Genomic DNA, 22,673 nt, shown 5'->3' on the forward strand with positions numbered 1-22,673 from the left:
CTCTGCCACTGCCTGGTTTATTTTTTGATCAAATTCAAGTTTGGTCTCACCTAGCACTCCTTCTCTTGCTTTTCCTATAGGTAGGCATTACCTTTCATAACTAGTTCCTTCTCTATGTCCATCTGTGACACTGGTTGCTGTAGCACCACCAGTTTTTAGATTTGCTAAAATGGGTTCCTCACTGCTGGCCTGCATTAGCATCCTGGGACTGTGGCAACAGTCTCTCATATGCTCCAGTGCCTGCACCTGCTCCCCCCTGCCTGCTGCAGTGATTGTAAAATGATTTTCCATGGAGATCTGCAAAATGTTTGTAAGGTTTTAATGAATAAAAAGGGTTCCAAGAACAAACAACTATGAAAAATGGTGTCTTTACTGCAAGGCTTCTCAGAGCTTTTGATATGTTAATAAGCATTGTGATATGCTAATGTGAATTGGGACTCTCAGAGAGAGAGAGCTAATGGAAAACTTATTTGATCCAGAAAATTTTTTTTTTTTTTTTTTTTAGACCAACATCTGTTAAAGTCATAGAGAAGTATAGTGTTTGAAAAGATGACAGTTTGCAAATTCTGGACTGCTCCATCAAATCAAATTCCTTACACCTTATAAGTCATTTTGCCTTCTCTAGATATAGGTTTTTCATTTCACTTATATCTTTTCCAACATTTACTGTTCCTTCTAAGCTCTCAGGGTCAGCTAAATTAGTCCATATACAGTCCCAGCAAAAGAAGAATGTAGGGGTTTCACCTTCTAGAGCATTGGTTTTATACTTTGTGCCCATCCCAATGACTATAAAAAGAGATTTAGGGAATATTCTAGGCTGGAGGGAATGACATGATTCCTTTTAGGCACCACATGAGGCAGCTTGTGAGGTACAGTCATCCAAATAAAGGCACTTGCAACATGAGATGGTAGGGTATGTAAGCAAAGTAGCTTTCAGGGCCAGATACTAGTTGATCCCATGAATGGCCAGTCTTCCTCCAGGAGTGAGTTCTGATGCAAATGGCAATCAGAAGCCCATAAACCACATTTCTTACAATGAGGGACAGGATCATAGGAAGAGGAATTGGAATAAGGTGGGGTGACCCATGGTGTCCCTGATTTACCTGGAACAGATCAACTAATTCCTGTTGTCCCGACGTAACCATTAAGAATGCCCTCTTTTCCTCGCAGAAAGGTGTTGGTTTGAACGATTAATTGGACAGGCACCTTAGATAAGAGAGGAGACAAGAGCCAGAAGAGGAACAGTGTGTCCTAAAAGTGAAGGAGATCGCACTGTTTAAAAGGAAGAGAGAAATGAGTTGTCAAGGGCAGTGGTAAGTCAGCGATGATGAGGCTAACCTTAATGTAGAACAGTCTCAGTAGGAAAGTAAAGTCAACCTGTTCAGTTTTGACCTTATTCACTCTTCCAGTGCGTTTTGCAAATGTACAATTATTTAATGATCAGGATTCATACTGTGTTGATATTTTGTCAGATTTCTGACACATTATTTAGCACAGTTTTAAGGAAGATGAGAAAATTCATAATCATTCCTAAGCCTAGAGTTTTATAACCAAATTAAAAATTTTAAATATGTATATAAAATTGCACATCTCCATATCTCTCACAGGGCCTACCATTGTGTTTACACACAGTAAGCACTTGATACATGTGTGTTTCATGTGATCACAAGCCCTGACTATTGGCCAATGCAAAGGGGGCCCATTATATTTATAAAATGGCTAAAATACCATTTTTTAAAGTGTCAACATTGTGCATAAAATTTAATGTCTCTATGCTCACACAAACTAGCTTTATAATTTCACCAAACAAGGGACAGAGTCCCTATCACTGTTGTAATTGTTTCATTTTTGCCAGCAACTTTTGTCAGTGACACACTCTGTTGAAGAATATCTAGTTATTCTTGAGGATTATGAAGGAGATAGATAATACTGGCCCTGGCTTAAAAAGCTTAAAGAATACATTCATTCAATGATGTAATGCCTTTCCTTTGATGAAGTGTTTGCTATGCATTACATGAAATTCTAATAGGTAGTAAGATTGTTCATACCCTGTATAGGCAGCTGGAGAGATACAGTCATGCTAATGTTGTTATACTCAGAGTCAGAGAAAGCCTCACATCCCTTTATTTATAGAAGGCTGAATTAACTTTCATTTTTTTCATTCCCTGGGCAAAACTCTGACTTGGTTTAAAAAAAAGAGTCAAGAATATTGTTACTTACTCATAGTAGCTCAGAGTAAAAGTGGGGAAGTGATAAAATAACTTATGGGGGGAAAATGTACTGAATCTGGCAGATAGATACATTTTACCATTGTATACATCCTGTAGTTTCTTTCAGAATGCCTTTACCTTATAGGCTATGTGCATATACTGAATATTTTTTAAAAATGTTTATTTATCTTGAGAGAGAGAGAGAGAGAGCATATGTGCTCAAGTAGGAAAGGGGGAGAGAGAGAGAGAGAGAGAGAGAGAGAGAGAGAGAGAGAGAATACCAAGCAGGTTCCGTGCTGTTAGCACAGAGCCCAACAAGGGGCTTGATCTCACAAGCCATGAGATCATGACCTGAGCCAAAATCAAGAGCCAGACGCTCAACTGACTGAGACACCCAGGTGCCTCTATACTCAAGGAGAAGAATAAAATCATAAAATTTTAGTATTTTAGGAAATTTTGCCTGGTGTCCATGTGCACATTGCATTATAATGGAGAATAGAAATAAAGGGAACAGCTGGGAAGTTGTTATGGTCACACTAGCCATGGGATGATAAGACGAGATTCCGAGATGTTAATAGAAAGGAAGCTATAAGAGTTCATCTGAAGGCAGAATGAAAAACTCTTAGTAAACCATTTCATAAAGGGGTCTTACAGAGAGAGAGGAGCCAGCAATGGACCAGAGAACAGCAGCGATGCTCTTGATCAAAATGTTTCCTTGATCAAAATGTTTCCTTCATAAAATTGTTCAGTTTTGCCTTTGGAAGTTGTTACTTTGTCTGCATCTCCACCACATAAAGGATCTCTAGATAATGTATGTTGAGACAATGGTCACAGAAAGAAATGCACAGTATCTCATCTCCTTTCCCAGCACCAGACTGAAAGGCTTCCCCCCCCCCCCAAATGCTGTTTATCTGGTTTGGAAACTTGGTGTTCAGTGTATTTCCAGATAGAAGGGAAACAGGAGAATACTGACAAGCAGATAGATCTCTAGACTGGACAAGATACTCTGCCCAGTTATTTAAAGAAAGGATTCAGAGATGGCTGAGAACATATTTATTTGTTGCTGAGTTCAGTGGGTTGATCCTAATAATTGAGAAAAATAGAAGGAGGAGCCCAAGTGAAGGCCGTTACAATCATTTCAAAGTGATGACACGGCATCTAAACTAGATTATAAGGGGGAGTCACAGGACGCAGCAATAATTTAAGAATGTACAATGTAAGGAGGGGGATGGGGAGACTATAAATGTTAGATTTGTATTTCTCATGTCCCCTGGATATTTTGCCTTCTAAGATTCAAAAATTAGGAATTCCATTCCATCAGTTAAGTACATATCCAAATTTTTGAATTTTTAAGTCAGTCAAAATAATGATTAATGCTTGATTAGTATTGACATGTATCATAGTATATAATAGTGTATCATAGTGACTAAGCTGTTAACAAAGTGAACTAGAATTTTCTTTTTGTGTTACAAAGATATTAATAAATTTTATTTTCTACTGCATTAAATGACATTTGAGTAATGTGGCATAGCAGATTTAAGGACTTTTCATCTGTATTCATGTAAGCATATCCTAGTTTAGTGATGGGGCCCTAAAACAGTTCTTGGCACCTTTCACTTAAGGGATGTATCCTGTTTCTATTTGACCTATAATCTAGGCCCTGAGAGTATTTGATTCTTTGGGATCCACTGTTGATACTTAAGAACATTTGGTCAGATCAACGTTTAGTAAACAGCTAACATTGGCTATAAGAGGTCTTCTATGGGACAGGATGATTATTATTTGCAATATCAATCTTAAAGTTGATAATGGTATTAAGCTGAGTAGTTACTGAGACTGAAGCTCTGACGTGACTTTGGGCAGATTAATTTCCTGAATTTGTTTTCTTATGTTTACAATAAGGATAAAATAGTAACTTAGAGTGATTTTGTGAGTTTGATGTGATAACATATGTAAGGCTCATAATAAGCACTAAGTAAAGTTTACAATTACCGTTAATATCTTGGATTTTTTTTAAGTTTTACTTATTTTTGAGAGAAAGAGGAAACAGAGCATGAGTGGGGGAAGAGCAGAGAAAGAAGGAGACACAGAGTCAGAAGCAGGCTCCAGGCTCTGAGCTGTCATCACAGAGCCCTACGTGGGGCTCAAACCCGCAAACCATGAGATCATGACCTGAGCCAAAGTCGGATGCTTAACTGACTGAGTCACCAAGACGCCCCAATGTCTTCGATTTTTAATGGCCTTTCACGAATATCTCACCTGGGAACTGACCTAATTGTCCTTTAAGGAGATTTATAGCTTCTTCCTTTCTAAAAATGCAAATAACTTATGCTTTTTCTAAAAAGGTACATGCTTATTGTAAAAATTTAAAGACAGACTAGCTTAAGCAACACAAAAATCCCCACAAATTCCATTTTCCAAATATAGCCAACTAACATTTTATAAACATCCTTGTAGCCCTGTTTCTGTATATATCTATAAATCGAAAGCAAACTTGCTTAATATCATCTCTGCCACATTCTGTTGGAGGTCACGAATTCAGCCCAGATGGAAAGAAATAGATTCCACCTATGGTAGGAAAAGCAATGACGTCTCAATGCAAAGACATGTGCATACCAACATGGCAAAAAAATTGTGGCTATATTTTGAAATCCACAATGAGGAAATTACACAAAGATTCAGAAGTCAGAATGAATTGTACTGAAGATGAGCAGGAAGTTAGGCTGCAGAGGACACAGGAAGCTCTTGGCTGTATGCTCCACAGGTACTGTTCTTGGAAGGCTTCAGGTTGTTGGAAGTTCCACAGCAGTCCTTGGAGCTTGGATCAGTAATACTTGTGTTCTGGCAAAAAGGTATCTTATTTCAAATATTATATCTGGTGCTTCCATAATAATGTAAGCACAATAGTTAACACTTTTGTAATAGTACAAAATAAACAGAAAAGAACCATCAACAAAAGAAATTTTATTTTCACCTTAATTACACCATTCTGGACTCACTTTATTTTCTCTTTTTTTTCCTGCAGCTGATAAAGCTGGACTTTTAAGTAGGTAGAGCAGGTTGATTTGCATTTTATAACTTGAGCAGAGGAGAATCCCTGTATCAAAAATCATTGTACTGTTGTATTCTGAATCTCACCATTATAGTTTCCTTGTTTTGTTTTTAAAGTTTTTTAAATAAAAAGATACAATATAAGAATTTATAAATATCCTGAAAAGTACAACTTATATATATCATTGTCATCTGTTCATCAGATTAGATCATAATTGAACTCTGTGTGTGTGTGTGTGTGTGTGTGTGAGAGAGAGAGAGAGAGAGAGAGAGATTGAGAATGGAGATGGTAGAGGAGAAAAATGCCTTATCCTAAGTTAACAGAGGAAAAAAAATGTTGGAAACAAAGTACAAGTACTAAAAGTATGTGTTGTGCCTTGAAACCAAAACAGTAACAATTTTTAGACATAGAAAAAAAAGTCTTAATTGCAGAAACAGAAAGGTCCATCATGCTATCTTTTCCAAGCTGGTATTCTATTTTTTGTGTGTCTGTGCTGACTCTTGCCAAGCTTGGCCTCACCTGATATGAACATATCTGATTTTCCTTTAATCATTTGAACTCAGCTGAAGTTTAAGTCTTACTTTGTAACTATGATTTTTGAAAAATAATGTAAAAAAAAAAGTATCTCCTTTCCCTTGGGACATGTCTGAGTGTTCATCACCAGCAAGCTCTGTCTGTGTGCTTTTTATTTCCAAACCTCCTCACATTTCTCCTTCTTCTGTCTCTAAGATGGCTCTAGAATTTGAGGAACATAAGAGTGACCAGTGTCCCAAGGATGGCAGATCAAGCTATGCCCTTGCTTGAGATGGTGTTCAGTACCTAAGACAGCTCCCTCAGAAGTAGTGTGTGTGTGTGTGTGTGTGTGTGTGTGTGTGTGTGAGAGAGAGAGAGAGAGAGAGAGAGAGAGAGAGAAAACTAGCCTTTGTATCAGCTGGGCAATGCATCAACCAGGAGGTTGTGATATCCTGAGCAATGAGGTAGGCCCCTGTAAGAAGGGGGCTCAGGGTGATGGTAGGTATATTAAAGAAAGGGAAGATGTAGCACTAAAAGGAGCTGGGGGCCTCTCAAGATAACACACCATTTTAATCTTTGATTATCTTTGGTTACCTGATATATTTTGATGTACTTTAGGAAACATTGTTTGATTTATAATAAATGACTTAGAAATGATGAGGTCAGTATTCATTGGGTATCTATTGTTATTGATCTATTATCATTCCTCTTATTTCAGAATCATTGTTCTATATTTTCCAGCTAGTCTTTATTAAAGTTACAAAAACTTCTATAGCTATATAATCAAAGTAAGTATGCTAATTTTACTAGAAGTCTGAATGAACTGTGCTGGATTAGAAAGAAAAGAAGAAAATAGATTTACTTAGCATAAAAAAATAGAATAACTGTCACAGAAGGATCATGTGAAGATCAAGCTATTTTGATCCTTTGATTGTTTTTTTATATTAAATATAATTTATTGTCAAATTCGTTTCCATTGATTCTTTGTTCTTACTTTAATTTCTTGGAGTTCTTTTGAATGAACAAAACTTTTACATCTTTTCAGTCATCTCCTTCCCTCCCTTTCCTTCCATCTTTGATGTTACATTAGTAACTTATTAACATTGGATTATGTTTTTTATTATATGTATTAATTTGTATTATTATATATATTAATTTTATAAAATCAAGTGATTCTTAGGGTACATAAGAAATAATATCAATAATCACTGCCATTCAATTATTGAGACAATTTTGATATAGTCAGTTGTTATGGCATTCATGGGATTGTCCATAAGCTGATGCAATCTGTCCAATATTATGCTATAACTAGCTAAATTCTGAAAATTGTCCCTCTGTGTCCCAACTCATCTCACTAGTTGACATTTAATTCAAATAATGATTTAATCAACTTGGAATTCTCCCATTCAAAATTCTTACATCCCTTAGAGAGAGTATATTAAATGGTTTTCAGTATTTAATATAAAGTAGTAAGATTCATCTCTAACTGGATAATTGGCACATTTCACATACTAGCTGAAATGGGGCACAGATTGAGTGAGGTTGGGAAAGATAAAATATCTTCTCATAAGTGGATACCTGGAGGGTGCCTACATATATGGGTCATTGCAAAAAAGGAGCATCCAGGAAAGCCAGGAGCCTTTATGAGAGAGCTGGAAAGAGAGTAAGACTTTGAAACTGCAGGTTCCTGAAGATTAGCTTCTTCACTTTGTTCTAAGACCAACAGGAATCATTTCATGTGTCTTAACAGACTGGGAGCTACACATATAATCACAGATTGATGGAACATTTTCCTTCTGTATCTTAAATATCATTGTTAAAGGTGGACGTTAGTGAATATAAATAGAAGGGGAAATGATGGTTAAACCACCTGCAAGGTTGTAAGGTTACCAGAAATTCATTCTCATAGCAACATTTTAAATTGCTCAGTCTACAGCCAATGTTTACTTGCCAAGGTTTATAAGAAGATAATTAGGAAAAGTAAATGTTGGATGTCATCATGAATGGGCACAAAAAGTCTAAAAAGTAAAAAATCATTAACGAAATGAATAGATGCAGCTTGACCTAAGGAGCAAACAAAATGAAGTGACTAGAGAACATAATTCCTTCAGAGACCCAGGTAGCATCATCTTCTCTGTTTTTTTGTGAGCAACTCATAAGAGTGGAAGCTGAGTTACAATTAATTCGCTGAACATAGATTTTTTTGTTTGACTCTGCAAATTATTTAACCATGAGAAATAAACCATATTTAGTTTTTATGTTTGGGCTGGCTATAAGTTTATTTGTGAATTTCTATAAACCATGAAAAGGAAAAAATCATTAACCTTCTTTTAAAGAATGTGGGAGAATTAAAGACTATATTTTCTAGAGAAAGTAGTGGCCACTACTTGAGAGCAGGAATTCTATCTTTCTTTTTATCATCATATCCCTAGTGGCTAGTGTAGTGGCTGGTATAAAATAGATGTTCAATAAATATCTACTGATATCCACAATGTTGAATGAATAAGGAAATCTATGACTCGTTATAATGGCATTATTCAATCTTTTAATCTATGCCTCGTTTAAAATACATTAAACATTCATGACCTTAATGTTTATATTATAAAAAAATAGGTGTTTTGGATTTGAAAATATAAAGTATATTAAATATTTTAAAAGTATTTCCTAAAATATACTCTTGGGCTCTGATGTACATCATGAGGAGCTCACTCCCCTCCTCCCCCAGTTCTCTGTCCTGTTGAGAATCCATTTATTTTATTAGGGTTTAAATTATTTTAGTTGTATAACTAATCAAACTTAGCAGCTTAAAATAAGAACAGCCATTTATTTTTGCCTTGAGTCTAATTTATGTATAGATAAGAATGCATGACTTATTTCTGGTCCATGTGGTATCAGCTTGGGTGGCTTGAATGGGTCTGTAAGATCCACTTCTTAGTTGGCTCAGCTACCAACATGGCTTGTTAGCTTATGTTGTCAAGCCATGCACTGCACACATAGTTATAGAATGATGGAACATTTTCCATCATATCTTAACTATCAGTATTAAATATAAATGTGAATGGAAAGAAATGTTTTATTGAACCACCTGTATAACCTTAAGTGTTACCAGAATATTCTTCTCATATCAACATTTCAAGTTGTTCAATTTAAGGCCAGTGATTAGCTGGGAGCTTAGCTAAGCTATTGGCTAGGTGCCTTGATTCCCCTTCATGTGGGTCTTTCTAGAAGAATGCATGGACTTCCTTACAAAATGGAAACTACATTCCAAGGGCAGATGTTGAAAAAGCAAGAAATCAGAGGTTTCCAGTTTCCTAAGGCCTGGGCCCAGCTAATGGGATATGAGTACAGTAACCGTATTCGATACCTAGATATAGACCCTGTCTGTGAATGGAAGAAGTGTCAGAGGTTTGTGGCTATCTTTAATCTACCATCATTATCTTCAAAATAATCCCTTTGTGTGAATTAGAAAATAAAAGACTTTTAGGTAAGGCATTTACAGATCTGTATGCCAGAATTACCAAGACTTTAAATATGATAAGCTTGCAAAAGTAGCTTGTCTAAAGTTGTCCTAAGCCTAAAAGGCTACAGGAGTGCATGTAAAAAGAGGTTTATCAAATGTTAATAAATTAGCCTAATTATTATTAGTAAAGTAGGTGAGTTGATTATATTGCATTGCCTTCAAAGGGTAAAATTATATAACAGGCCTCTATAAAACTAGCCAGGCCAACCATGGGCATTCATGTTTGGTGAATGATAATGGGTCTTCCCAATTTATTTATTATCTTAATATAGCCAAAGCATACATCACCTTAACTTCTAAACATTTTGTTCTTCTACTCACATTAATGATGTGTATTCCTTCCATGTTTTTGTATCACCAATAAGACTTTGATTAGAAAGAAGGATGTTTCTGAAAAATTGCTTCTTAGGTTTTTGGTGTGTGAAAATACTAGAAAAAATATTTGAATACTCAGGATGTTCCAGAACCTGGTGTGTGTTCTAGAAATATAGTAGGGAGTACAAAGAACAAGGTCTGAAATATAGCAGTAAGCAAAAAGGACAAGACCTATGCCTGTACTCATGGAATTTGCATTTCTAATGGGGAAGATAGAGAAGTAAGTAGATAAGCAAGAAGTAAATAAATAAAAATAAAGTGGTGATAAATAAAATTAAGATCTCAGATGTAGCAAGTTAATGGAGAGTGGTCTTGGAGAAAGGCGATGTTTAGAAAGGTGATCACAGAAGCCCTCTGTGGTGAGCTGGGTTTTGAACAGAGACCTGAATGAGGAGAGAAAATGGATCAGGTAAAGATCTTGGAGAAGAGTGTTCTAGGTAGTAGGAACAGTTAGTGAAAAGGCGCTGATGCATTAATGACTGGATATTAGAGTAGCAGCAAGAGGGGTAGTATGACTGGAACAGAAGGAATGAGGGAAGGCTGGTAGAAGTTAGGATTAGGGAGGGAGGCAGTGCTCTGATTATACTGTCCTTGGGACATCACCAGGTTGGATTTAAGTCTAAGAGTGATAGGAAAGGGTTGAGGTAGAGAGGCCCAAGATAATTTCATTCTTTTTTTTTAAAAAGATGATTCTTTCTGCTGTGTGAAAAATTGTTTGCTAGCTATTTCAATGACGACGATGATGAAGACGATGATGATGATAGTGGTGGTGATGATGGTGGAATATAACATTTCATGGAGGCTTACTCCCTATTGGATTCTCTTTTTAAAACTGTTTTATTTGAATTATCTCATTTAACACAACCCCTTTGTGAAGATTCTATTGTAATTTTAAAGCTGTAAGTGAAGAAATAGAAGCTCAGAAAGTAATTGGCCCATGGAAACACAGCTAGCTAGTGGAAAAGCACAAAGAGTATGCAAGGGTGCTGGTAAAGGTGGTGAGCTGTGACTGAACTGAGGCTATATTCTGAAGGTAGAGCCAACAGGAATTGCTGATGCATTAGGGATAGGAAACGAACCAAAGAGTGAATTGAAGGAGGACTTTGTAGCTTTTGGTCCGAGCTACTAGCTGTGGCTTTACAAATTCTGAGATAAAGGTACATTTGGTTGTTGGAGAGAGGGTGTTGTAAATTAAGAGTTCTTTTTTGGGTATGTTTAACTTGAATGGCTATTAGATATCCAACAAGGTAAGCATGTCTATAATTCGGGAGACAGGTCTTACTTTGGGAATTAGCAGCAGAAAGATAGTTTTTACTGAGATCTGTTTACCTCATTATTGTGTGTTATGCCTCAGGGCCTCTCTCCTTAGACGTGTGCCCATTTACTGGAATGAAAAAGACAAGAAATAGCAAGTGTTGGAAAGGATGTAGAGAAAAAGGAACTCTTGTGCACTGTTGGTGGGAATTGGTATAGCCACTGTGGAAAACAGTATGGAGGTTCCTCAAAAAATTAAAAACAGAATTACCCTATGACTATAATTCCACTACTGAGTGTTTACCCAAAGAAAGTGAAAACACTAATTCAAAAAGTATATGCTCCCCTATGTTTATTGCATTATTTACAATAGCCAAGATATGGAAGCAACCCAACTGTCCATCTGTAGATGAATGTATAAAGATGATGTGTATTGGGGCCCCTTGGTGGCCCAGTCGGTTAAGTGTCCGACTTCAGCTCAGGTCATGATCTCGTGGTTTGTGGGTTCAAGCCCTGCATTGAACTCTGTGCTGACAGTTCAGAGCCTGAAGCCTGCTTCAGATTCTGTATCTCCCCTCTCTCTGCCCCTCCCCTGCTCCCCAAAAATGAATAAATATTACAAAATTTGAAAAAAAAGATGATGTGTATGTATATATAATGAAAAATGACTCAGCCCTAAGAAAGGATAAGATCTTACCATTTGTGGTAGCACAGATGGATTTAGAAGATATTATGCTAAGTGAAATAAGTCAGATAGAGAAAGATAGATACCATATGGTTTTACTTATATGTGGAATCTCAGAAAACAAACAAATGAACAAACAAACAAACAAACAGCAGAAACAGACCCATAAATACGAAGAGCAAATTGATGATTGCCAAAGGGGACAGGGTAGAGGGACAGGCAAAATGGGTGAAGGGGAATGGGAGATATAGGCTTCCCGTTTCGGAATGAATAAGTCATGGGGATAAAAGGCACAGCATAGGAAATATAGTCAATGGTATTGTAATGGCATTGAATGCTGACATATGGAGTGAAGCATAACATAGACTTGTAGAATCACTGTGTTGTACACCTGAAACTAATGCAACATGTGTCAACTATACTTCAATTTATAAAAAAGAAAATTAGGGGAAATCCATAGGAGCAAAAATGGTATTCCCACTGGTATTAAATTCTGCTCCACCTTCCCCACCCCAACCCAGTTAAGACCCAAACAGATTTTGAAGATTCAGAGTTATTAACACTTTTTGGAGTGATCTGTTGTGTCCTAATCAAGGGAGAATGAGAGGGAGGACCAAAGGTTCTCCAAGGGACTGGAAAAGTACTAATGAATAAAAAAGATATTGGGGTGCCTTGGTGGCTCAGTCAGTTAGTTGAGCTGCTGACTTTGGCTCAGGTCATGATCTCACGGTTCTGAGTTCAAGCCCCACCTAGGGCTCTGTGCTGACAGCCTAGAGCCTGGAGACTGCTTTGGATTCTCTGTCTCCCTCTCTCTCTGCCTCTCTCCCACTTGTGCTCTCTCTCTTAAAAATAAACATTAAAAAAATAAAATAAAAAAAGATAAGATTAGTTGATGATGGCCACACTGCTGCCAAATATAAATGCTATTAAAAATGGACATTTTGGCGAACACACACACAGATGTGCCATTTATCCTGGGAACACAGACTGTGGTGGGAAGTGGTGTTATTGCTTGCTATGAAATATCGTACTTGTTGTTACTCTAGTTTTGAAATGTATGCTAGTCCTAAACGCTGAAAATATTTTTAAGGAAGAGGACCTGTACGTGTGATAAAATTTTATAAAATTATACACCAAAAAATGAGTGCATGTAAAACAATAGTGAAACATGGATAAGGTCTACAGTCTTGTTAATTGTTTTGTACCATTTTCAATTTCCTGGTTTTGATAAATTACTTTAGTTGTGTAAGATGTCATCAAGAGAAGCTGCATGTGGGTACATGTGAACTTTCTGCATGATTTTTACAACTTATGTCAAAGTAAAAAAAAATTTAATATAAGTACATATAATTGAATAGGTCTTACCTTTAATTATGACCTTGTTTAGTCCTACCCACCACACTCACATGAAAATGGGGGGCAGAAGTGGATATATTTGTAATATGCTTAACTTAATGGGACGTTGATTATATCCTTCATTTATTAATGCTGTACAGTTTTAATACTTTGGCAGTATTATTCATGCTTTAGTGCTTAAAATGTTTATATGAGCAGAATATGTGCATATTTAATGTACCCAAAAGGATGAAATGTGTGGTAATTTGTTAAACTAAAAGGCAGTAGAAAGACACTTTGGCAAATATAGCATATTGCAAGCATTCTAGGGAGCCAAACAAGCTAAACATGTCAAAATAATAGGTAGTCCTCTGATATTTATTGACAACTTATAATAGCAAAACACTATTCAAAAAAATGATTGTAGAATTATTTTATTAACCTCTGAAATGCTCATTATTTTAAAAATATAAATTCTCTTTATTTCTCTTTTCTGAAAATGAAAAACTTCCATGTTCGTTACATGATTCATCTACCCTAATTTGTTCACGTTATTTCTGTATTTGTCTTTCCTAATACCAACAATGACAAAATACAGATGTTAAATCTGTGATAACCTATTTTTTTGTTTTGGTTTTTAAATATAAATATTCAAAGATTTAAAGACCATCTTGCCATTGGCAACAACATGGATAGAGCTAGATAATATAATGCTGAATGAAATAAGTCAGTTGGAGAAAGACAAATACCATATGATCTCACTCATATGTGGAATTTAAGAAACAAAACAAACAAGCAAAGGGGCGGGGGAGAGAGAGGTAACCGAAGAAACAGACTCTTAACTATAGTGAACAAGATGATGGTTACCAGAGGTTACCAGAGGTGGGTGCGAGGATGGATGAAATGGGTGAAGGGGATGAAGTACACTTATGATGAGTACTGAGTAATATATAGAATTGTCAAATCACTGTACTGTATACCTGAAACAAATGTAACACTGTATGTTAACTCTACTGGGAATGAATGAATGAATGAACAAGTAAATTAATAAATAAATACCCAGTTGAGACATGTCAGCACTATATTGTTTCTATTAAGTTTTAACAAAACATCTTCTGCCTTAAAAATTGTTTTGTACTGGGGCGCCTGGGTGGCTCAGTCAGTAAAGTGTCCAACTTGAGCTCAGGTCATGATCTCGCACTCCATGAGTTCAAGCCCTGTGTCTTGCTCTGTACTGACAGCTTGGAGCTTGGACCCTGCTTCAGATTCTGTGTCTCCCTCTCTCTCTGCCCCTCCCCCGCTCATGCTCTGTCTCTCTCACTCTCAAAAATGAATAAATGTTAAAAAAATTAAAAAATAATGTTCTGTACTGGTATCAAAATCTCTAAATGACAGCAAAGAAAGAAACAACTGAGTAAATGCTTATAAAATCATGGCTTTCTGTTGTAAAATTATAATTTGTTGTACTCAAACAACTGTTCTTAAAAAAACCAAATGATTTTCTAAAAATAGATTAAGGTTTTGAAGTTGCTTCACTAGCTTGATTTTATACCACTTTCTTCAGATGGGATTTGGCTGATGAAATTGCAAAATGAAACAGACCATACTTTGTTTGGAGGAGTCATTTTTCAAATGGTTTTGAGGATATAGAATGGAAGTGACCATTGTCTGAAACTCCGCTTATTTGTGAATTGCTTATGGAACATATGTGGTTGCTAAACATTGTGTTTATGAATATTAAGGGGAATAAAGTACTGCCCCTTTTCAAAAGAGCATACTGTCAATCAAGGACTGGAACCAAAGAGACAGGATAGGGTAGGGTAGGGTTAGATTGGAGGTATGTTGAATTTGGGCTGACTTCAACTGCTTTTAAAGATGAGGTTAATATTAGTAGCCTGACCACATCTGGAGAGAGAAGAGTTGGTGAATTATGGGTTGAGGGAGGGCATAGCAGTCAGGGGAATTAAAAAACTGTATTGCATTCATAGGGCCCTCCAGGTAAATAACAGTGGTTTGCAAGTTGGCCTTTCTCTTAATTAAAACGATGGAATAAAAAAACTTGCAATGCTAGGATTAAACATGAGTTTAATAACTGGAATTTTCAGGCAATTCCAAAATTTTAATTTAGCTGTTAATTCTAATCCTGTTTCTCTCCAGAACCTCCTTTAAAAAGTAGAATTCTTTGATTTGTCTTCACTCCTTATATTTCTGATGTTCTGTTAAAAATATTTACAAGCAGGGAAGTATTACAGAAGCTGAAAGAAGCAAGCAATGATAAAGAGCATACATTTCTAAACTGGATCATCAATCCGTGGAAAACTTAAATTGATTAGGCTTCATTCAGGAGGACAAGGCTGCCGGATATCTTTAGTCATAAGGCTAGAATTCCTTAGGCAAATTTTAACGTTGGATCATCTAATTCTTTACAAAATTCACTAGCCACTCTCATGTTTTGCCATGTTAACTAGGATAGCAATGCTCATAAAGCCTTGTTTGTCAGACTGAAGAACATTTCCTGAATGAATACCTAATTCCAGGTACTCTTCTCAGGGCTTAACATGAGTTAATCTCAAAAAGTTTGTAAAGACATCGCTGTCAAATGATTCATTGACTTGGCCAATATTCATATTTATTTTTACTTGGGATATTTGTTTTATTTTCATTATTTCTTCTCTTTCAGCTCTTCTTTATGCAACCATTTTTGGAAACGTTACCACAATTTTCCAGCAAATGTATGCCAACACCAACCGATACCATGAGATGCTGAATAATGTACGGGACTTTCTGAAACTGTATCAGGTCCCCAAAGGCCTTAGTGAACGAGTCATGGATTATATCGTCTCAACATGGTCCATGTCAAAAGGCATTGACACAGAGAAGGTATGTGTTATTATTATTGTTGTTATTTATTTTCCGTTTCAATGGGATCTTCTGATGCCTATAGCTTTCCCACTGTGTACTGCTTCCTAAGTGACATATCAGTCAATCATAGTATCTATTGAGTGCTGAGAAGGTGAAAAGCACTCAACCATTAATCATCAGTGTAGAAATTATAGTTTCTGTAAACAACTGATTACTCCATTTCCCTAAAACACTTGTTACGACTCAGAGTAATTTGCTGCATTCCTCTAGAATTAATAGTGCTGCCGTCTCTTCGGGTTGATTTTATTTTTAATTTCTCCTTTGACTTTTTGCCCATCTAAAATTTAGAAAGAAACAGTTTTGCTTATAAACTAAAAAGTTCTATGTCTTCTATGCTGTCCTCTACTTAAATCTCTCCCCTTTCTCACACATATTTACAAAGCAACTTACAATTATTTATTTTCCTCTTCTCCTTACACAAATCTGTAAAGTGGATACCACCTCATTCATCTGACATCTCTGTTTTCTTATTTCTCACTTGTCTCTTCATGAAACCTCTTCTAATTCTTCCCATCTATTTCCTACCAGGGGCAAAGAAGGACCCAAAGTCCTCCTTAAAAAAAAACAAATAAAAAAAAAATAAATTCTGATTTCCTACACCCAGCTGATTCACATCAAATATGGGGAATGGGTAGTAGGGCTTGAACACGAGTTTTAGAAAAAACTGATCTTGAACTGTTTTACTTTATAAGAATCAGTGGAGACCATTATTTTTAGGTACTGAATTTTTGACATGCTAATCAGATAGTACATTACCTTCCTTGCCATTTCCCACAAATTTGATTTGTTCTTTTCATCATATGATGTTGACTTGGAGTTTTTCTTTAAGATCTGCTCAGTAAGCACCTTTCAATGTCAAAGGGAAAGAGCAAATGAACCAAGCAATGTTCAGTCAGAGGAGTTTCATTTAGGTAGTTCTAAGTCAGAGCAGCTGTTGTTAGGAGCAGATGGTTGAGGGGATATTTAGGGACCAGACATGGAAGTGTTGAGGGAGGGAAGCCTTCAGAGGGAGTGCAGATGATATATTTGGGGGTAATTATGTGAGGAATCATGAAAGAGGGTGAGATTTCCCCCTTCCAACAAGATGCAGTATTAATTTTCTAGTTAAACAGCCATTAAAGTGGAAGGTATGACCACAAACAGGAAAAAGACAAACCACCTTCTGTGGAATTTGATTAATGTATGCCCAAGCCAGACAATATGTGGTTAAAAGGAGGGTGTCCAAAAAAAGGAAGAAAATCTTTCTCAGGGACACAGATGAGGGTCAGTGTTTAGGACATCAGAAACATGATGTCCTTGGAGGTCCACATTCAGTGAAACTGAGATCAAGAGACAACCGTCTACCTTGTCAATCACCATCTCAGTCAGAAGCTTTTCTTTTCAGAAAATTCAGTGGAGTCACATGGCAGCTGGCAGAAAACATCAGTAAGATGATGGAATAATGGCCTTTTACATTTGAAAAGAGACTGACCTATACCTTAAGCCCAGATCTAGTAAGGGGCAGATTTTTGAGTCCCAGATGCTGGATTAGTTCAGGAAGGGAGCTGAATAGATTCTCACAAACTTTAAGGACTTGCTTACCTGTCTGCTTCTTGATGGAGTTGGGGTATAGTGCAATGGCATGGGGAATGTCTGAAAGTGGACATACCATGCAGGAGGAAACAATTTCTGGGTTCCTATTATTTACCACTTTCTTTTTGTTTGGTTTGCCTGTTCATCATTTGTGGCAACAGAAATGTACTTCTGATTAGTAGAGTATCCAAAGAGAGGAGAATAATAGGGAAAAAAAGATTGGGAAGCTAATATTAAAGGTAAAATAAACCTTTAGTTCAAATGAAAAGATTCTTAAAGAAATAAGTCAAAGTATTAAAGTGGGTTAGCTTTTGGATAAGAAAAAATCATGGGGGCGCCTGGGTGGCTCAGTTGGTTAAGCATCTGATTCTTGACTTTGGCTCATGGTTTGTGGGATCTAGCCCTGTGTCAGGCTCTGTGCTGACAGTGCAGAGCCTTCTTGAGATTCTCTCTCTCCCTCTCCTCCCCCACTTGTGTGAGCACACTATCTCTCTCAACATAAATAAACATTAAAAAAAAAAAAGAAAAAAGAACAAATCATGCCTCTAACTGAATGGGAAGCCAGAAAGAGTAGTTTTTGACTAATGGGAGAAGCAGAGTTAAATAACTGTGGCAAATACGAAACCTTTGTTATGCATGTATAAAACATATCTAAAGTTTAATTTGATGTGGCAGCAAACTCTCCATGCCTGTATTGATTTCTCCCAGCCTATTAAGAAAATCCCCACCCAAAGACATGAAAGGTAAGCCGTGACAGAACTATAAATAAAGGGATATATGCTAAAGTCTGGGCCTGGGAAGGAGGTATATGAGATTCTTACTAATTGCAGAGTCAATGAGGCTGAATTTTAAAATGTATCCTTACAGAAACAGACTCTTAACCCTGAGAACAAACTGATGGTTACCAAAGGGGATGGGTGAAACAGGTGGTGGGGATGAAGGAGTGCACTTGTGATGAGCATCAGGTGTTGCATGGAAGTGATGAATCACTATATTGTACATCTGAAACTAATGTTACACTGCATGGGAACTAACTGGAATTTAAATAAAAACTTTAAAACAATGTATTCCTGGGGCTCCTGGGTGGCTCAGTCGGTTGGGCGTCCGACTTTGGCTCGGGTCATGATCTTGCAGTTCATGGGTCCAGGCCCCACGTTGGGCTCTGTGCTGAATGCTTGCTTGGAGCCTGGAGCTCAGATTCTGTGTCCCTTTCTCTCTCTGCCCCTCCCCCTGCTTGTGCTCTGTCTCACTCTGTCTCTCAAAAATAAATAAATGTAAAAATAAATAAATAAATAAGTAAATAAATAAATAATGCATTCTTACCACACCATATCCTATACTGAACCAAAAGAAAAAAAATTGTCATTCTACTTTGGTTTAGTACAGAAACTAACAACCACAGCAGAAAACCCACATGTCTGTTAGGTAGGCATTCAGTAATTTGACAAATAAATAGTATATATAACATGTAATTTTAAAATATGATAATAAAGTATCCACATATAGACACAAGAATTAGTAGCCAAAGCAAAAAATGGGAATAAATATCTCAGAACTAGAGTTTACTATGGATAAGAACTGAATGTAAGTCAAAGGACATATCACAAAGAAGGAATTGATGTATTATTTAGTGTAATTATAAAATGAGCTAAAGATCTAAGAAAATATTTAATGAGGGTTTCCCATATGGCCTAACATAAATATCAGATGGGCTGAGTTAAATGCAAAAAATAAGAAACCATAAACTAGTAAAAAGAAACTATGTGAACATGTTTAATTTATCTTTGTACATATTAAAGCAATGGAATACATAACAAGGTAACTGGTGAATAGATTTGGCTAGAAAATATAAAATCTTTCACACCAAAGACCATGAAAATGAAAATAAGATAGAATATTTGGAACAAATGTCACAAATGAAAGGTTAATTACCTTAATATGTAAAATGATTTTGTAAATCAATAAGAATTAAGATGCCTGAGGAGAAAAATTAGCTGAGTACATAGTTTATATAAATCTACAAAAATACAAATTATTAATAAACACACAAAAATACTATTTTAACTTGTAATAAATACTGAAACAGCAAGAGGCCATTTTTAATATTTCAAATTGACAAAAATAATGGCCACTCTTGGCACATGCTGTAGTGACTGACACTATCATATAATTCTGGTTTATATGTAATTTGGTATAGCATTTCCTTTTTTGTTTATTTATTTTTGAGAGAGAGAGAGAAAGAGAGAGCCTGAGTGAGGGTGGGGGACGGGCAGAGAGAGGGAGAGAGAGCATGCCAAGCAGGCTCCATGCTGTCATCTCAGAGCCCAATGTGGTTCAAACCCACAAATCATGAGATTATGATCTGAGCTGAAATCAAGAGTCAGTCGCTTAACTGACTGACCCACCCAGGTGCTCTGGTATGGTATGGCATTTCTTGAAAGCAGTTTGATTAAAATAATATCTTAAGTTAGGGGGATATTCTAGAGCTCAGTCCTTGTGCCTCTTCTCTTTCCTATCCATATTCTCTTCTTCAGTGATATCTTGCAATCTTATGACTTTAAAATGTGTGTTAACCCTTCCCAAATCTATATACTCGTCTTGGACCTGTTCTGGAACTATGGACTCTCCTATCCAACTGCCTACTCATATCCGGTGAGACGATCCAGAACTGAACTTATCATCTCCCATAAACCTGCTCCACTGAACATTCTTCCCTAATGCAATTAATGGAAACTCCACTCCTCAGTTGCTTAGACAAACGTCCCCGTATTAAACCCTCCACCAAATCCTGCTAGCTCCACCTCTAGTTCTAACCCCCTCCATCTCTGGTCCAAGTCACCATTATGTCCTACCTGGGTTATTGTATAGGATACAGTAAATATTGTATTGCAGATATTGTATTGCAGATAACAGTAGATATTGTATTGCAGTATACTTTCAGCAGAGCAGCCAGTGAGTTTATATGGCTTTCATAATGAAGCTTTCTTCCTATCTATCTACCTATCTATCTTCTATTAATCACATATTCATCTGTATTGCAGGCTCTTTTGGTAATAATAATGAAGTTGACTGAGCTTGTTAAAATACAAGGGTGAAAAAAAAGGAAAGGAAAGATTGATGATAGTAATCAAATAAATTCTGTAATTCACAATCTCAGAACTATGAACATAGTTGAGGTTGTAGCTTTAGTAAACAACATCTGAGTTTTAACAATTATCCCGTATTTGACATGAGAGACCTCCGTTCAACTTTTTGTTCCTCAGTGAGCCAAATACTTTGTCTTACTATATGTTTCTTGTCTCACGTTTTGTTGATGGTCTCTTTCAGATATTTTATTGATGTTGGTTGTTATCAGATTTAACTATGAGTATATACTGGAAAAGACTGAAATGTATGAAGTTAAATGTTTTTGTTCCAATGCTTCTCTTCTCTCATTTGTTCTAAAACAGCAATGTTTTTTTTTCAGTTGCTAGTACAATAGAACTTAATGATGCATTGCAGCTAATTAGAGACAAACCTTTGCCCCAATTACTGAGATTTCCTTCTATCGTTTCCACATATGTAGTTTTATAATTTTTTTTAAGTCAGCTTTACCCCCACAAGCAAATTAATCACTGTGATTTAACCCAGTCTTGCCTTATGTGAATGTTTTCTCTAATACAAATTGTGGCATTAAAGTCAGGACTTACATGGAGATTGTAGTATTTCTATCAGGAAAGGTTGCCTTAGGCAAGATATTCTATATGGAACAGTACCTAGATTAATTTTATTTGGTTGAAAATATTTTGTTGACACCTAATTGTTACGATTGCTTTAGATTCTTTTTAATTTTAATAACCAAAATCCATCCTCTGGGCTGTGCTACTCACTAACATTCTGTGCACTTAAAAGACTGAGAAATGGGTGGAATAAGTGAGGATTTAAAAAGGAAAAAGGAGATTATGGGAAAAAATAGAAAGGATGATGAAGCTTAAAACCTTATCATTTTTTATTTCTCACTGTCTCACTTTTTTTTCTAACATGCAATTTGCAAAAGAACAGTAGAAAAAAGCTCTTTGGTCTTCATTTCTTGTTTCATGTGTTTTATAATAAGCATAAAGTATCAGTAGGAAGATATCATTATATGAAAAGTTCTGGCAGAATTATGCAAAACATTCAGGCAGAAATATGCCTTTAGAATTTAAAAAAATTGAGATTTGAATATTTTCATATCTTGGATCATTTTTTTAACCAAATCTATCAAAGAAGTACTCTACTTCTTCCAAATATGGTGGGCAATATATTTTTTCCTATAAGTTAAAATAATGTCCTTTTTAGTCAATTTACTTCTATATGTTATTTTTTAATTTAGAAAAGCATGTCTACATATTTTTCTTTGTATTCCTAAATGTGAAAAACAGCGATGACATTTTCATACCTGGCATCATTTCCTTGGTTCAATATTCAAATACTCCCAGAGGTTCCTATGACAATGGCACAGTTGGTTAAGCATCTGACTCTTGATCTCAGCTCAGGTCTTGATCTCAGAGTCTTGAGTTCAAGCCCTGTGTTGGGCTGTGTGCCGGACATGGAGCCTACTTCAAAAAAAGATTAAAAAAAAAAGGGAGAGAAGACATCAGCCTTCCAAGAAAATCTCTGCAAATGTGCTATGTTAAACATATCATGTAAATACATACATGTGAACATATTAAAATGAAACTGAATTGGTCTTCACATGCATTATAAAAGCACTCTTGTCTTTACTAGAGAGGTAATAATCATTCCAGTCCATATTAATCAGATCATAGATAAAATATTATGCTAGTAATTCTAGCTGGATATTTTATTTTATTTTTTTTTATTTTTTTAAATTTATTTATTTTTTAAATATATGAAATTTATTGTCAAATTGGTTTCCATACAACACCCAGTTCTCCTCCCAACAGGTGCCCTCCTCAATACCCATCACCCACCCTCCCGTCCCTCCCACCCCCCATCAACCCTCAGTTTGTTCTCAGTTTTTAAGAGTCTCTTATGCTTTGGCTCTGTCCCACTCTAACCTCTTTTTTTTTTCCCTTCCCCTCCCCCATGGGTTCCTGTTAAGTTTCTCAGGATCCACATAAGAGTGAACACATATGGTATCTGTCTTTCTCTGTATGGCTTATTTCACTTAGCATAACATCTAGCTGGATATTTTAAAAGAAATACTATCAAATGACAGCACTCTTACCAGAAAGTAACCATGACAGCATGAAG

The 22,673-nt window shown here is 36.2% G+C and overlaps 1 protein-coding gene across 1 annotated transcript in view; it reads left to right on the forward strand.

Annotated features, from left to right (window-relative positions):
* KCNH5 (potassium voltage-gated channel subfamily H member 5) overlaps nucleotides 1–22,673 on the forward strand; it is a 303,474-nt gene that overhangs the window by 176,002 nt on the left and 104,799 nt on the right. Inside the window, exon 8 of the mRNA XM_047079822.1 lies at nucleotides 15,625–15,824. Coding sequence (XP_046935778.1) covers nucleotides 15,625–15,824 — 200 coding nt within the window. The remainder of the gene's footprint in view (nucleotides 1–15,624; nucleotides 15,825–22,673) is intronic.

This window comes from Lynx rufus, unplaced genomic scaffold (assembly GCF_022079265.1).
Source record: "Lynx rufus isolate CCGP_SWC_20201006 ecotype Redwood Valley unplaced genomic scaffold, mLynRuf1.p SCAF_17, whole genome shotgun sequence".
NCBI lineage: Eukaryota > Metazoa > Chordata > Mammalia > Carnivora > Felidae > Lynx > Lynx rufus.